The sequence below is a fragment of the Ranitomeya variabilis genome, chromosome 6, assembly GCF_051348905.1.
Source record: "Ranitomeya variabilis isolate aRanVar5 chromosome 6, aRanVar5.hap1, whole genome shotgun sequence".
Taxonomy (NCBI): Eukaryota; Metazoa; Chordata; class Amphibia; order Anura; family Dendrobatidae; genus Ranitomeya; species Ranitomeya variabilis.
The window spans coordinates 580416797-580432017 of NC_135237.1; the positions used below are offsets into that span (position 1 = coordinate 580416797).

The 15221-nt window shown below is 51.6% G+C and overlaps 2 protein-coding genes across 2 annotated transcripts in view; one reads left to right on the top strand and one right to left on the bottom strand.

The window, feature by feature from the left end:
• The window catches only part of BOP1 (BOP1 ribosomal biogenesis factor), an 88903-nt gene that overhangs the window by 66157 nt on the left and 7525 nt on the right, over nt 1-15221 (top strand). The window lies entirely within an intron of this gene.
• On the bottom strand, nt 1797-14664 carry SCX (scleraxis bHLH transcription factor). Its single transcript, XM_077271568.1, has 2 exons — nt 13114-14664; nt 1797-2208 (listed from the first exon to the last, which is right to left on the bottom strand). Exons 1-2 carry the CDS (start codon nt 13621-13623, stop codon nt 2170-2172), a joined length of 549 nt encoding a protein of 182 aa, XP_077127683.1. The 5' UTR covers nt 13624-14664; the 3' UTR covers nt 1797-2169.

Sequence of the window (15221 nt, forward strand, 5' to 3'; positions counted from 1 at the left end):
CCTCTGGTTAGCCCCCACCCTCCCTCTTATATCTACCAGTGGGCATATAGGGGGTCCTCAGGTCTCGCCTCCTCTCCCCTCCCATTTTTGCCTGCGGGGGTATCCTCTGGTTAGCCCCCACCCTCCCTCTTATATCTACCAGTGGGCATATAGGGGGTCCTCAGGTCTCCCCTCCTCTCCCCTCCCCCATATGTCTGTGGTGGGATCCTCTGGTTAGCCCCCACCCTCCCTCTTATATCTACCAGTGGGAATATAGGGGGTCCTCAGGTCTCCCCTCCTCTCCCCTCCCCCATATGTCTGTGGTGGGATCCTCTGGTTAGCCCCCACTCTCCCTCTTATATCTACCAGTGGGCATATAGGGGGTCCTCGGGTCTCCCCTCCTCTCCCCTCCCCCATATGTCTGTGGTGGGATCCTCTGGTTAGCCCCCACTCTCCCTCTTATATCTACCAGTGGGCATATAGGGGGTCCTCAGGTCTCCCCTCCTCTCCCCTCCCCCATATGTCTGTGGTGGGATCCTCTGGTTAGCCCCCACTCTCCCTCTTATATCTACCAGTGGGCATATAGGGGGTCCTCGGGTCTCCCCTCCTCTCCCCTCCCCCATATGTCTGTGGTGGGATCCTCTGGTTAGCCCTCACCCTCCCTCTTATATCTACCAGTGGGCATATAGGGGGTCCTCAGGTCTCCCCTCCTCTCCCCTCCCCCATATGTCTGTGGTGGGATCCTCTGGTTAGCCCTCACTCTCCCTCTTATATCTACCAGTGGGCATATAGGGGGTCCTCAGGTCTCCCCTCCTCTCCCCTCCCCCATATGTCTGTGGTGGGATCCTCTGGTTAGCCCTCACCCTCCCTCTTATATCTACCAGTGGACATATAGGGGGTCCTCGGGTCTCCCCTCCTCTCCCCTCCCCCATATGTCTGTGGTGGGATCCTCTGGTTAGCCCTCACTCTCCCTCTTATATCTACCAGTGGGCATATAGGGGGTCCTCAGGTCTCCCCTCCTCTCCCCTCCCCCATATGTCTGTGGTGGGATCCTCTGGTTAGCCCCCACCCTCCCTCTTGTATCTACCAGTGGGAATATAGGGGGTCCTCAGGTCTCCCCTCCTCTCCCCTCCCCCATATGTCTGTGGTGGGATCCTCTGGTTAGCCCCCACTCTCCCTCTTATATCTACCAGTGGACATATAGGGGGTCCTCAGGTCTCCCCTCCCCCATATGTCTGTGGTGGTATCCTCTGGTTAGCCCCCACCCTCCCTCTTATATCTACCAGTGGGCATATAGGGGGTCCTCAGGTCTCCCCTCCTCTCCCCTCCCCCATATGTCTGTGGTGGGATCCTCTGGTTAGCCCCCACTCTCCCTCTTATATCTACCAGTGGACATATAGAGCGTCCTCGGGTCTCCCCTCCCCCATATGTCTGTGGTGGGATCCTCTGGTTAGCCCCCACTCTCCCTCTTATATCTACCAGTGGGCATATAGGGGGTCCTCGGGTCTCCCCTCCTCTCCCCTCCCCCATATGTCTGTGGTGGGATCCTCTGGTTAGCCCCCACTCTCCCTCTTATATCTACCAGTGGGCATATAGGGGGTCCTCGGGTCTCGCCTCCTCTCCCCTCCCATTTTTGCCTGCGGGGGTATCCTCTGGTTAGCCCCCACCCTCCCTCTTATATCTACCAGTGGGCATATAGGGGGTCCTCGGGTCTCACCTCCTCTCCCCTCCCATTTTTGCCTGTGGGGGTATCTTCGGACCGCCCATATCTGCATGTAGGGGGACCTCTGCTGTGACACAGACAGTATCGGTAGTATAAATAGACAACATCTCTTTATTGAGGTGATGGACAGTACCCCAGTCCTATAGTCCTGTATGGGCCGCAGCACGGGCCTCTGAGCAGTGACCCTCCAGGATCGTCTGGGCGGTAGGATGAGTGTTCTGTGGTGACCACCATACAGCGCAGCATTGGTCTTGTCCACGGCTGGCATTGGCCGCTTGGTGGCCTGTGTGCAACCCCCACTGACTTCCACAAGCTCCTCCTTCAAAGATGAGATGCCGAGCCTCCCTTCCTGGATTTGGGGTGCATCTGCCCCCTGTTCTTCTTGGATGTGTTGTCCGGGCTCACTGCTCTCACCCGCTGTGTGATTTCAGGGAGTCACCGGGGGTCAATGCCCCCCACAGCCTTCATTAGGTTCTGATCGTAGTCTTCCTCTCTCGATCTTTTCCCTAAACAGAGAATGAAGGAAAGCGTTAACCTGGAAAGACCCCAGTGACTAGCCCCCTGTGCACTCCATGGATTGGCCTGAAGGTGGCGCTGATGGGTGCGCTTTGTTTTATGCGGGATAAGTACGTTATTTTCAAAGAATTGTTTCCTTATCAGAAACCGTGAAATGGTAACTGCTTCCAGCAAGAAGAGTAATAGGGGGAAGCGAGCAAGATAGCATGGGGTCTGCAGGGTGCAATGCAAGATCGAGCGTTAAACCATCCAGGACAGAGCCGTGGAGGAACCTGGAGTGTGGGGACCGAGCAGCGCAATAAAAGTGTTACACTATCCAGGACAGAGCCACAAGATGGAGGAACCTGGAGTGTGGGGACCGAGCAGCGCAATAAGTGTTACACCATCCAGGACAGAGCCACAACGTAGAGGAACCTGGAGTGTGGGGACCGAGGAGCGCAATAGAAGTGTTACACCATCCAGGACAGAGCCACAACGTAGAGGAACCTGGAGTGTGGGGACCGAGGAGCGCAATAAAAGTGTTACACCATCCAGGACAGAGCCACAACGTAGAGGAACCTGGAGTGTGGGGACCGAGGAGCGCAATAGAAGTGTTACACCATCCAGGACAGAGCCACAACGTAGAGGAACCTGGAGTGTGGGGACCGAGGAGCGCAATAAGTGTTACACCATCCAGGACAGAGCCGCAAGATGGAGGAACCTGGAGTGTGGGGACCGAGCAGCGCAATAAAAGTGTTACACCATCCAGGGCAGAGCCGCAAGATGGAGGCACCTGGAGTGTGGAGGGGTGCAATACAAGAGCTTTACACCATCCAGGGCAGAGCAACAATGTGGAGGAACCTGGAATGTGGGGACCAAGGAGCGCAATAAAAGAGCGTTACACCATCCAGGACAATGCAACATCGTGGAGGAACCTGGAGTGTGGAGGACGAGTAGTGCAATAAAAGTGTGTTGCACCATCCAGGACAGAGCAACAATGTGGAGGAACCTGAAGTGTGGAGGGGTGCAATACAAGAGCTTTACACCATCCAGGACAGAGATGCAACATGAAGGAACCTGGAAAGTGGGGACCGAGGACCGCAATAAAAGAACGTTACACCGTCCAGGACAGAGCAACAATGTGGAGGAACCTGAAGTGTGGAAGGGTGCAATACAATAACTTTACACCATCCAGGACAGAGCAACAATGTGGAGGAACCTGGAATGTGGGGACCGAGGAGCACAATAAAAGAACGTTACACCGTCCAGGACAGAGCCACAACATAGAGGAACCTGGAGTGTGGGGACCGAGGAGCGCAATAAAAGTGTTACACCATCCAGGACAGAGCCACAACATGGAGGAATCTGGAGTGTGGGGACCGAGGAGCGCAATAAAAGAAGGTTACACATACAGGATAGAACCGCAACATGGAGGAACCTGGAATGTGGAGACCGAGGCGCGCAATAAAAGTGTTACATCATCCAGGACAGAGCAACAATGTGGAGGAACCTGAAGTGTGGAGGGGTGCAATAAAAGAGCTTTACACCATCCAGGACAGAGATGCAACATGAATGAACCTGGAGTGTGGGGGCCAAGGGGCGCAATAAAAGAGCGTTACACCATCCGGGACAGAGCTTCAACATGGAGGAACCTGGACAGTGAGGAGGAGCGGATACTTCTAGTCCTGTCCTGTAGTGATGTATATAGTATATACCCAGGAGGATGGTGAGGAGGAACGGACACTTCTAGTCCTGTCCTGTAGTGATGTATATAGTATATACCCAGGAGGACGGTGAGGAGGAGCGGATACTTCTAGTCCTGTCCTGTAGTGATGTGTATAGTATATACCCAGGAGGATGGCGAGGAGGAGCGGACCCTTCTAGTCCTGTCCTGTAGTGATGTATATAGTATATACCCAGGAGGACGGTGAGGAGGAGCGGACACTTCTAGTCCTGTCCTGTAATGATGTATATAGTATATACCCAGAAGGACGGTGAGGAGGAGCGGACACTTCTAGTCCTGTCCTGTAGTGATGTATATAGTATATACCCAGGAGGATGGTGAGGAGGAGCGGACACTTCTAGTCCTGTCCTGTAGTGATGTATATAGTGTATATACCCAGGAGGATGGTGAGGAGGAGCGGACACTTCTAGTCCTGTCCTGTAGTGATGTATATAGTATATACCCAGGAGGACGGTGAGGAGGAGCGGACACTTCTAGTCCTGTCCTGTAGTGATGTATATAGTATATACCCAGGAGGACGGTGAGGAGGAGCGGACACTTCTAGTCCTGTCCTGTAGTGATGTATATAGTATATACCCAGGAGGATGGTGAGGAGGAGCGGAAACTTCTAGTCCTGTCCTGTAGTGATGTGTATAGTATATACCCAGGAGGACAGTGAGCAGGAGCGGACACTTCTAGTCCTGTCCTGTAGTGATGTATATAGTATATACCCAGGAGGATGGTGAGGAGGAGCGGAAACTTCTAGTCCTGTCCTGTAGTGATGTATATAGTATATACCCAAGAGGACGGTGAGGAGGGGCGGACACTTCTAGTCCTGTATATACATCACTACAGGACAGGACTAGAAGTGTCCGCTCCTCCTCACCATCCTCCTGGGTATATACTATATACATCACTACAAGCCAGTACTAGAAGTGTCCGCTCCTCCTCACTGTCCAGGTTCCTCCATGTTGCAGCTCTGTCCCGGATGGTGTAACACTTTTATTGCGCCCCTTGGCCCCCACACTCCAGGTTCCTTCATGTTGCAGCTCTGTCCCGGATGGTGTAACACTTTTATTGCGCCCCTTGGCCCCCACACTCCAGGTTCCTCCATGTTGCAGCTCTGTCCCGGATGGTGTAACACTTTTATTGCGCCCCTTGGCCCCCACACTCCAGGTTCCTTCATGTTGCAGCTCTGTCCTGGATGGTGTCTGAACATTTCACAGAGCATCAATCCATCATCCAAAAATGGAAGGAGTATGGTACAACTGCAAACCTATTAAGACATGTGTGTTCACCTAACGTGAGATCCCAAGCAAGGACAGCATTAATTAGAGAAGCAACCGAGAGGCCCATCGTCACTGGAGGAGCTACCGAGATCCACAGCTCAGATGAGAGAATCTGTCCACAAGACATCTATTAGTCGTGTTCTCCATAAATCTACCCTTTATGGAAGAGTGGCAAGAAGAAGTCGTTTGTGAAAGCTGTAAGAAGTCCTGTTTTTGGTTTGCAGAAAGCCATGTAGGGGACACAATGAGCATGTGGAGGAATGGGCTCTGGTCAAATGAGACCAATAGATAACTTTTTGGGCTAAATACAGAACACTATGTCTGGTGGAAAAAGCACAGTGCACATCCACCTGAAAACACCATCCCCACCATCACACATGGTGGTTGCAGCCTCATACTGTGGGGAGGCTTTTCTTCAGCAGGGGCAGAAAGCTGGTCTGAGGTGATTGGAAGATGGATGGAGCTAAACACAGGGCAGTCCAGTGGGAAAACCTGTTAGAGGGTGCAGAAAACTTCAGACTGAGGTGTAGGTTTCCCTTCCAGCGGACAATGACCCTTAACATCCTGCCCGAGCTACAGTGGAGGGTTTAGATCAGAGCATCTTCATGTGTGGGTGAACGTCCCAGTCATAGTCCAGACACAAATCTCAGAGAATCTGTGAAAATTGCTGATCACAGATAGAGATGAGCGAATTTGTTCAGAAATGATCGCCGAATCTGATTTTGCCATATTCGTGCTGTATTGTTACCCTATTTGTGCAGAATTTGTTTGAAGATCGGGTCTGAACATATTCGGTCATTTCAACTCCCATTGACTCCAATGACATTCGGCTGTGTTGGCCAATAATGCAGATTCAATATCCACTGCCAATCGTAATCCGAGCCGAATTTTCAAAAATTCGCTCAACTCTAATCACCGATGTCTCCATCCAATGTCACGGAGCGAGTGTGCAAAGAAAAAAGGGCAAATTGTCCCCTCTAGATGTGCACGGCTGAGGAGACAGACCTCAAAAGACTGGAGAGAAAGGAAGAGACAGACCCCAAAAAGACTGCAGAGAAGGAGAGACAGACCCCAAAAGACTGCAGAGAAAGGTGGAGAGACAGACCCCAAAAGACTGCAGAGAAAGGTGGAGAGACAGACCCCAAAAGACTGCAGAGAAAGGTGGAGAGACAGACCCCAAAAGACTGCAGAGAAAGGGGGAGAGACAGACCCCAAAAGACTGCAGAGAAAGGTGGAGAGACAGACCCCAAAAGACTGCAGAGAAAGGTGGGAGAGACAGACCCCAAAAGACTGCAGAGAAAGGTGGAGACAGACCCCAAAAGACTGCAGAGAAAGGGGGAGAGACAGACCCCAAAAGACTGCAGAGAAAGGAAGAGCCAGACCCCAAAAGACTGCAGAGAAAGGAGGAGAGACAGACCCCAAAAGACTGCAGAGAAAGGAGGAGAGACAGACCCCAAAAGACTGCAGAGAAAGGTGGAGACAGACCCCAAAAGACTGCAGAGAAAGGGGGAGAGACAGACCCCAAAAGACTGCAGAGAAAGGAAGAGCCAGACCCCAAAAGACTGCAGAGAAGGAGAGACAGACCCCAAAAGACTGCAGAGAAAGGTGGAGAGACAGACCCCATAAGATTGCAGAGAAAGGAGGAGAGACAGACCCCAAAAGACTGCAGAGAAAGGTGGAGAGAGACCCCAAAAGACTGCAGAGAAAGGTGGAGAGACCCCAAAAGACTGCAGAGAAAGGTGGAGAGACAGACCCCAAAAGACTGCAGAGAAAGGGGGAGAGACAGACCCCAAAAGACTGCAGAGAAAGGTGGAGACAGACCCCAAAAGACTGCAGAGAAAGGAGGAGAGACAGACCCCAAAAGACTGCAGAGAAAGGGGGAGAGACAGACCCCAAAAGACTGCAGAGAAAGGTGGAGACAGACCCCAAAAGACTGCAGAGAAAGGAGGAGAGACAGACCCCAAAAGACTGCAGAGAAAGGTGGAGACAGACCCCAAAAGACTGCAGAGAAAGGGGGAGAGACAGACCCCAAAAGACTGCAGAGAAAGGAAGAGCCAGACCCCAAAAGACTGCAGAGGAGAGACAGACCCCAAAAGACTGCAGAGAAAGGTGGAGAGACAGACCCCATAAGATTGCAGAGAAAGGAGGAGAGACAGACCCCAAAAGACTGCAGAGAAAGGTGGAGAGAGACCCCAAAAGACTGCAGAGAAAGGTGGAGAGACCCCAAAAGACTGCAGAGAAAGGTGGAGAGACAGACCCCAAAAGACTGCAGAGAAAGGGGGAGAGACAGACCCCAAAAGACTGCAGAGAAAGGTGGAGACAGACCCCAAAAGACTGCAGAGAAAGGAGGAGAGACAGACCCCAAAAGACTGCAGAGAAAGGGGGAGAGACAGACCCCAAAAGACTGCAGAGAAAGGTGAAGAGACAGACCCCAAAAGACTGCAGAGAAAGGAGGAGAGACAGACCCCAAAAGACTGCAGAGAAAGGAGGAGAGACAGACCCCAAAAAGACTGCAGAGAAGGAGAGACAGACCCCAAAAGACTGCAGAGAAAGCTGGAGAGACAGACCCCAAAAGACTGCAGAGAAAGGAGGAGAGACAGACCCCAAAAGACTGCAGAGAAGGAGAGACAGACCCCAAAAGACTGCAGAGAAAGGTGGAGAGACAGACCCCAAAAGACTGCAGAGAATGGTGGAGAGACAGACCCCAAAAGACTGCAGAGAAAGGGGGAGAGACAGACCCCAAAAGACTGCAGAGAAAGGTGGAGAGACAGACCCCAAAAGACTGCAGAGAAAGGAGGAGAGACAGACCCCAAAAGACTGCAGAGAAAGGGGGAGAGACAGACCCCATAAGATTGCAGAGAAAGGAGGAGAGACAGACCCCAAAAGACTGCAGAGAAAGGTGGAGAGAGACCCCAAAAGACTGCAGAGAAAGGTGGAGAGACCCCAAAAGACTGCAGAGAAAGGTGGAGAGACAGACCCCAAAAGACTGCAGAGAAAGGAGGAGAGACAGACCCCAAAAGACTGCAGAGAAAGGTGGAGAGACAGACCCCAAAAGACTGCAGAGAAAGGGGGAGAGCCAGACCCCAAAAGACTGCAGAGAAAGGAAGAGCCAGACCCCAAAAGACTGCAGAGAAAGGAGGAGAGACAGACCCCAAAAGACTGCAGAGAAAGGAGGAGAGACAGACCCCAAAAGACTGCAGAGAAAGGTGGAGAGACAGACCCCAAAAGACTGCAGAGAAAGGAGGAGAGACAGACGCAGCAGAGAAAGGTGGAGAGACAGACCCCAAAAGACTGGAGAGAAAGGTGGAGAGACAGACCCCAAAAGACTGCAGAGAAAGGAGGAGAGACAGACCCCAAAAGACTGCAGAGAAAGGAGGAGAGACAGACCCCAAAAGACTGGAGAGAAGGAGAGACAGACCCCAAAAGACTGCAGAGAAAGGAGGAGAGACAGACCCCAAAAGACTGCAGAGAAAGGAGGAGAGACAGACCCCAAAAGACTGCAGAGAAAGGAGGAGAGACAGACCCCAAAAGACTGCAGAGAAAGGAGGAGAGACAGACCCCAAAAGACTGCAGAGAAAGGTGGAGAGACAGACCCCAAAAGACTGCAGAGAAAGGAGGAGAGACAGACCCCAAAAGACTGCAGAGAAAGGAGGAGAGACAGACCCCAAAAGACTGCAGAGAAAGGTGAAGAGACAGACCCCAAAAGACTGCAGAGAAAGGAGGAGAGACAGACGCAGCAGAGAAAGGAGGAGAGACAGACGCAGCAGAGAAAGGTGGTCCTACAAAGTACTGATTCAGGGAGATGATTACTAATGTAACTCACAATTGCCAGATTTATATTGTTAAAATATTTAGAAAACCAGATCATAGAAAATTCCAATAAAACGCATTTATGTTTGTGACTGTAACAACAAAAATGTGGAAAAGCTCATGGAGTATGAAGACTTTTTCAAGGCACTGTACCTTAGGAGGACTGTGTGGAGTAGACACTTCTAGTCCTCCTGGGTATATTCTATATACAGCTCAACAGCACTAGAAGTGTCTGCTCCTCCTCGCCATCCTCCTAGGTATATACTATATACATCACTACAGGACAGGACTAGAAGTGTCCGCTCCTCCTCGCCATCCTCCTAGGTATATACTATATACATCACTACAGGACAGGACTAGAAGTGTCCGCTCCTCCTCGCCATCCTCCTAGGTATATACTATATACATCACTACAGGACAGGACTAGAAGTGTCCGCTCCTCCTCACTGTCCTCCTGGGTATATACATCACTACAGGACAGGACTAGAAGTGTCAGCTCCTCCTCACTGTCCTCCTGGGTATATACTATATACATCACTACAGGACAGGACTAGAAGTGTCTGCTCCTCCTCGCCATCCTCCTAGGTATATACTATATACATCACTACAGGACAGGACTAGAAGTGTCCGCTCCTCCTCACCATCCTCCTGGGTATATACTATATACATCACTACAGGACAGGACTAGAAGTGTCCGCTCCTCCTCACTATCCTCCTGGGTATATACTGTATACATCACTACAGGACAGGACTAGAAGTGTCCGCTCCTCCTCACCATCCTCCTGGGTATATACTATATACATCACTACAGAACTAGAAGTGTCCGCTCCTCACCATCCTCCAGGGGTATATACTACATACATCACTACAGGACAGGACTAGAAGTGTCCGCTCCTCCTCACCATCCTCCTGGGTATATACTATATACATCACTACAGAACTAGAAGTGTCCGCTCCTCCTCACCGTCCTCCTGGGTATATACTATATACATCACTACAGGACAGGACTAGAAGTGTCCGCTCCTCACTATCCTCCTGGGTATATACTATACACATCACTACAGGACAGGACTAGAAGTGTCGGCTCCTCCTCACCGTCCTCCTGGGTATATACTATATACATCACTACAGGACAGGACTAGAAGTGTCCGCTCCTCCTCACCGTCCTCCTGGGTATATACAGTATACATCACTACAGGACAGGACTAGAAGTTTCCGCTCCTCCTCACCGTCCTCCTGGGTATATACTATATACATCACTACAGGACAGGACTAGAAGTGTCCGCTCCTCCTCACCATCCTCCTGGGTATATACTATATACATCACTACAGGACAGGACTAGAAGTGTCCGCTCCTCACCATCCTCCTGGGTATATACTATACACATCACTACAGGACAGGACTAGAAGTATCCGCTCCTCCTCACCGTCCTCCTGGGTATATACTATATACATCACTACAGGACAGGACTAGAAGTGTCCGCTCCTCCTCACCATCCTCCTGGGTATATACTATATACATCACTACAGGACAGGACTAGAAGTGTCCGCTCCTCCTCACCATCCCCCTGGGTATATACTATATACATCACTACAGGACAGGACTAGAAGTGTCCGCTCCTCCTCACCATCCTCTGGGTATATACTATATACATACTACAGGACAGGACTAGAAGTGTCCGCTCCTCCTCACCATCCTCCTGGGTATATACTATATACATCACTACAGGACTAGAAGTGTCCGCTCCTCCTCACCGTCCTCCTGGGTATATACTATATACATCACTACAGGACAGGACTAGAAGTGTCCGCTCCTCCTCACCGTCCTCCTGGGTATATACTATATACATCACTACAGGACAGGACTAGAAATTTCCGCTCCTCCTCACCGTCCTCCTGGGTATATACATCACTACAGGACAGGACTAGAAGTGTCCGCTCCTCACTATCCTCCTGGGTATATACTATACACATCACTACAGGACAGGACTAGAAGTGTCCGCTCCTCCTCACCATCCTCCTGGGTATATACTATATACATCACTACAGGACAGGACTAGAAGTGTCCGCTCCTCCTCACCGTCCTCCTGGGTATATACTATACACATCACTACAGGACAGGACTAGAAGTGTCCGCTCCTCCTCACCATCCTCCTGGGTATATACTGTATACATCACTACAGGACAGGACTAGAAGTGTCGGCTCCTCCTCACCGTCCTCCTGGGTATATACTATATACATCACTACAGGACAGGACTAGAAGTGTCCGCTCCTCCTCACCATCCTCCTGGGTATATACTATATACATCACTACAGGACAGGACTAGAAGTGTCCGCTCCTCCTCACCGTCCTCCTGGGTATATACTATATACATCACTACAGGACAGGACTAGAAGTGTCCGCTCCTCCTCACCGTCCTCCTGGGTATATACTATATACATCACTACAGGACAGGACTAGAAGTGTCCTCTCCTCACCGTCCTCCTGGGTATATACTATATACATCACTACAGGACAGGACTAGAAGTGTGGGCTCCTCCTCACCGTCCTCCTGGGTATATACTATATACATCACTACAGGACAGGACTAGAAGTGTCCGCTCCTCCTCACCGTCCTCCTGGGTATATACAGTATACATCACTACAGGACAGGACTAGAAGTTTCCGCTCCTCCTCACCGTCCTCCTGGGTATATACTATATACATCACTACAGGACAGGACTAGAAGTGTCCGCTCCTCCTCACCATCCTCCTGGGTATATACTATATACATCACTACAGGACAGGACTAGAAGTGTCCGCTCCTCACCATCCTCCTGGGTATATACTATACACATCACTACAGGACAGGACTAGAAGTATCCGCTCCTCCTCACCGTCTTCCTGGGTATATACTATATACATCACTACAGGACAGGACTAGAAGTGTCCGCTCCTCCTCACCATCCTCCTGGGTATATACTATATACATCACTACAGGACAGGACTAGACGTGTCCGCTCCTCCTCACTGTCCTTCTGGGTATATACTATATACATCACTACAGGACAGGACTAGAAGTGTCCGCTCCTCCTCACTGTCCTTCTGGGTATATACTATATACATCACTACAGGACAGGACTAGAAGTGTCCGCTCCTCCTCACTGTCCTTCTGGGTATATACTATATACATCACTACAGGACAGGACTAGAAGTGTCCGCTCCTCACCATCCTCCTGGGTATATACTATACACATCACTACAGGACAGGACTAGAAGTATCCGCTCCTCCTCACCGTCTTCCTGGGTATATACTATATACATCACTACAGGACAGGACTAGAAGTGTCCGCTCCTCCTCACCATCCTCCTGGGTATATACTATATACATCACTACAGGACAGGACTAGACGTGTCCGCTCCTCCTCACTGTCCTTCTGGGTATATACTATATACATCACTACAGGACAGGACTAGAAGTGTCCGCTCCTCCTCACCGTCCTCCTGGGTATATACTATATACATCACTACAGGACAGGACTAGAAGTGTCCGCTCCTCCTCACCGTCCTCCTGGGTATATACTATATGCATCACTACAGGACAGGACTAGAAGTGTCCGCTCCTCCTCACCGTCCTCCTGGGTATATACTATATACATCACTACAGGACAGGACTAGAAGTGTCCGCTCCTCCTCACCGTCCTCCTGGGTATATACTATATACATCACTACAGGACAGGACTAGAAGTGTCCGCTCCTCCTCACCGTCCTTCTGGGTATATACTATATACATCACTACAGGACAAGACTAGAAGTGTCCTCTCCTCCTCCTGGGTATATACTATATACACCACTGCAGGACAGGACTAGAAGTGTCCACTCCTCCTCACCGTCCTCTAGGGTATATACTGTATACATCACAGGATTAGAAGTGTCCGCTTCTCACTATCCACCATGTACATGTATAGTTGTCTCTCATTGTTCTGCTGGGTTGGATGTTGCAATTATGGGACCTTGGGATGTGCATGGGTTTAGGGAGGTATTATAGACCCCAGGTCGTGTGTGTGCCCCCCAGGTCGTGGCGATTATAGGCCTTCTGACATTGGTTCTCACCTGTTTCCGCTGGTTGCTGAGGCAGAAGGTGCAGATTTGCTTTGGTTGGCCATGCTCGTGCTCCCGATGTTTGGGACTGGCAGTGGTGGGGTGATGCTGGTAGTACGGGGGACTCGTGTGGCAGGGTTGTCCGTCTCCGCACGCATCTCCGAGCAGTAGTACATTTCCCAGATGTGAGATGTAGCTGGACGCCAGGCGTAGAGTCTCTATTTTGGAGAGTTTGCGGTCTGCGGGTTCGGTGGGAATGAGCGTGCGCAGGGCCGTGAAGGCGTTGTTGACGCTGTTGGTCCGGTCCCTCTCGCGGGCGTTGGCCGTATGTCGCTGACGTGGTTCTCGATGCAGTCGTGGGCACTTTTTATGTTCCCTTTTACCTCCACCTCCCGAGTGATGGAATCCTTTTTCGTCGCAGCCGGAGCTGTCACTACTGCTGTCCTCATCGTCTGAAAGCATGCTGATGTCCGGGTAGAGAAAGCGGGCAGGCGGGGCATGGCGGAGCATTGCAAACGACATATTGAAGCGGCGGGCAGCAATGCTGAAGGATGACTAGGCCTCCACCTGTGACTCTGTATGGACGGATGGTACGCTGTCACTGCCTGCTCTGTTTCACAGGACGGATGGTGCACTGTCACTGCCTCTGCTGTCCCCGGACGGACGGTGCGCTGTCACTGCCTCCTCTATGTCCCCGGACGGACGGTGCGCTGTGACTGCCTCCTCTGTGTCACCGGACAGACAGTGCGCTGTCACTGCCTCCTCTGTGTCCCCGGATGGATGGTGCGCTGTCACTGCCTCCTCTGTGTCACCGGACGGATGGTGCGCTGTCACTGCCTCCTCTGTGTCCCCGGACGGATGGTGCGCTGTCACTGCCTCCTCTGTGTCAACGGACGGACGGTGCGCTGTCTCTGTCTCCTCTGTGTCACCGGACAGACGGTGCGCTGTCACTGCCTCCTCTGTCACCGGACGGACGGTGCGCTGTCACTGCCTCCTCTGTGTCACCGGACGGACGGTGCGCTGTCACTGCCTCCTCTGTGTCAATGGACGGACGGTGCGCTGTCTGTGTCTCCTCTGTGTCACCGGACAGACGGTGCGCTGTCACTGCCTCCTCTGTCACCAGACGGACGGTGCGCTGTCACTGCCTCCTCTGTGTCACCGGACGGACGGTGCGCTGTCACTGCCTCCTCTGTGTCACCGGACGGACGGTGCGCTGTCACTGCCTCCTCTCTGTCCCTGGACGGTGCGCCTTCACTGCCTCCTCTGTCCCCAGACGGACGGTGCGCTGTCACTGCCTCCTCTGTCCCCAGACGGATGGAGCTCTGTCACTGCCTGCTCTGTGTCTCTGCTGCTGCCCTTCTGTCCATCTCTCCCCCTGTATGGAGTCCTGGTCTCACACGTGTGGATGCAGCCGTCTGGCGGAGCTGCAGCTGTGATTGACTTTTTATAGTGACCCTTGAGAGTGAGTCTGGTTCCTCCCTCAGCCGGCAGCAGACACGAGTGAGGGGGGCTCCATCGGAAGCTGGAAGAGGGGGGAAGGGAGTCCCCAGACGGCTGTGGGATTTAACAGCCTAGACTGGCCTGTGCTTCCTAACCAGCGCAGTATTAACCCTTCTTACACCCTCGCAAGCTTCTTCCTTTGCCGCAGATTTCGGATTGTTCCGTTATATTGGAGAAGTGATGAAGATTTGGTATTATTGATAACTTTTTGAGGATGTCTGTCCCTTAGTTGTGATGGCCGGTGATATCTATGATTGTTTCCATTATACCTGGACACAGATTGTGCACGTGGACCTGAGGGAGCGCAGTAGGTAACACTGGTGCCAGGGGTCTGTCCGTACCTGTAGTTCTTGGCCTCTTGACTCCAACTCTCCCAATATTGGAGATGGCTACAGACAACCTGGAGAACCAGCGGTCTCCGCGACAGTGGCCGATTGGCCGGGAGGCGGAAAACTGCTGGATAATGTTTGACCGATTCTTAGTAGCAAAAATTGTAACTAATATTGTAATTAGACCACAGAGTATCACAACAATAATCATATATAAATCACATGGGGGACTTGGGAAGGCCTAACAGCCATCCCACCACAACAAGGTGACCCAAATTCGGGATGGTCCTA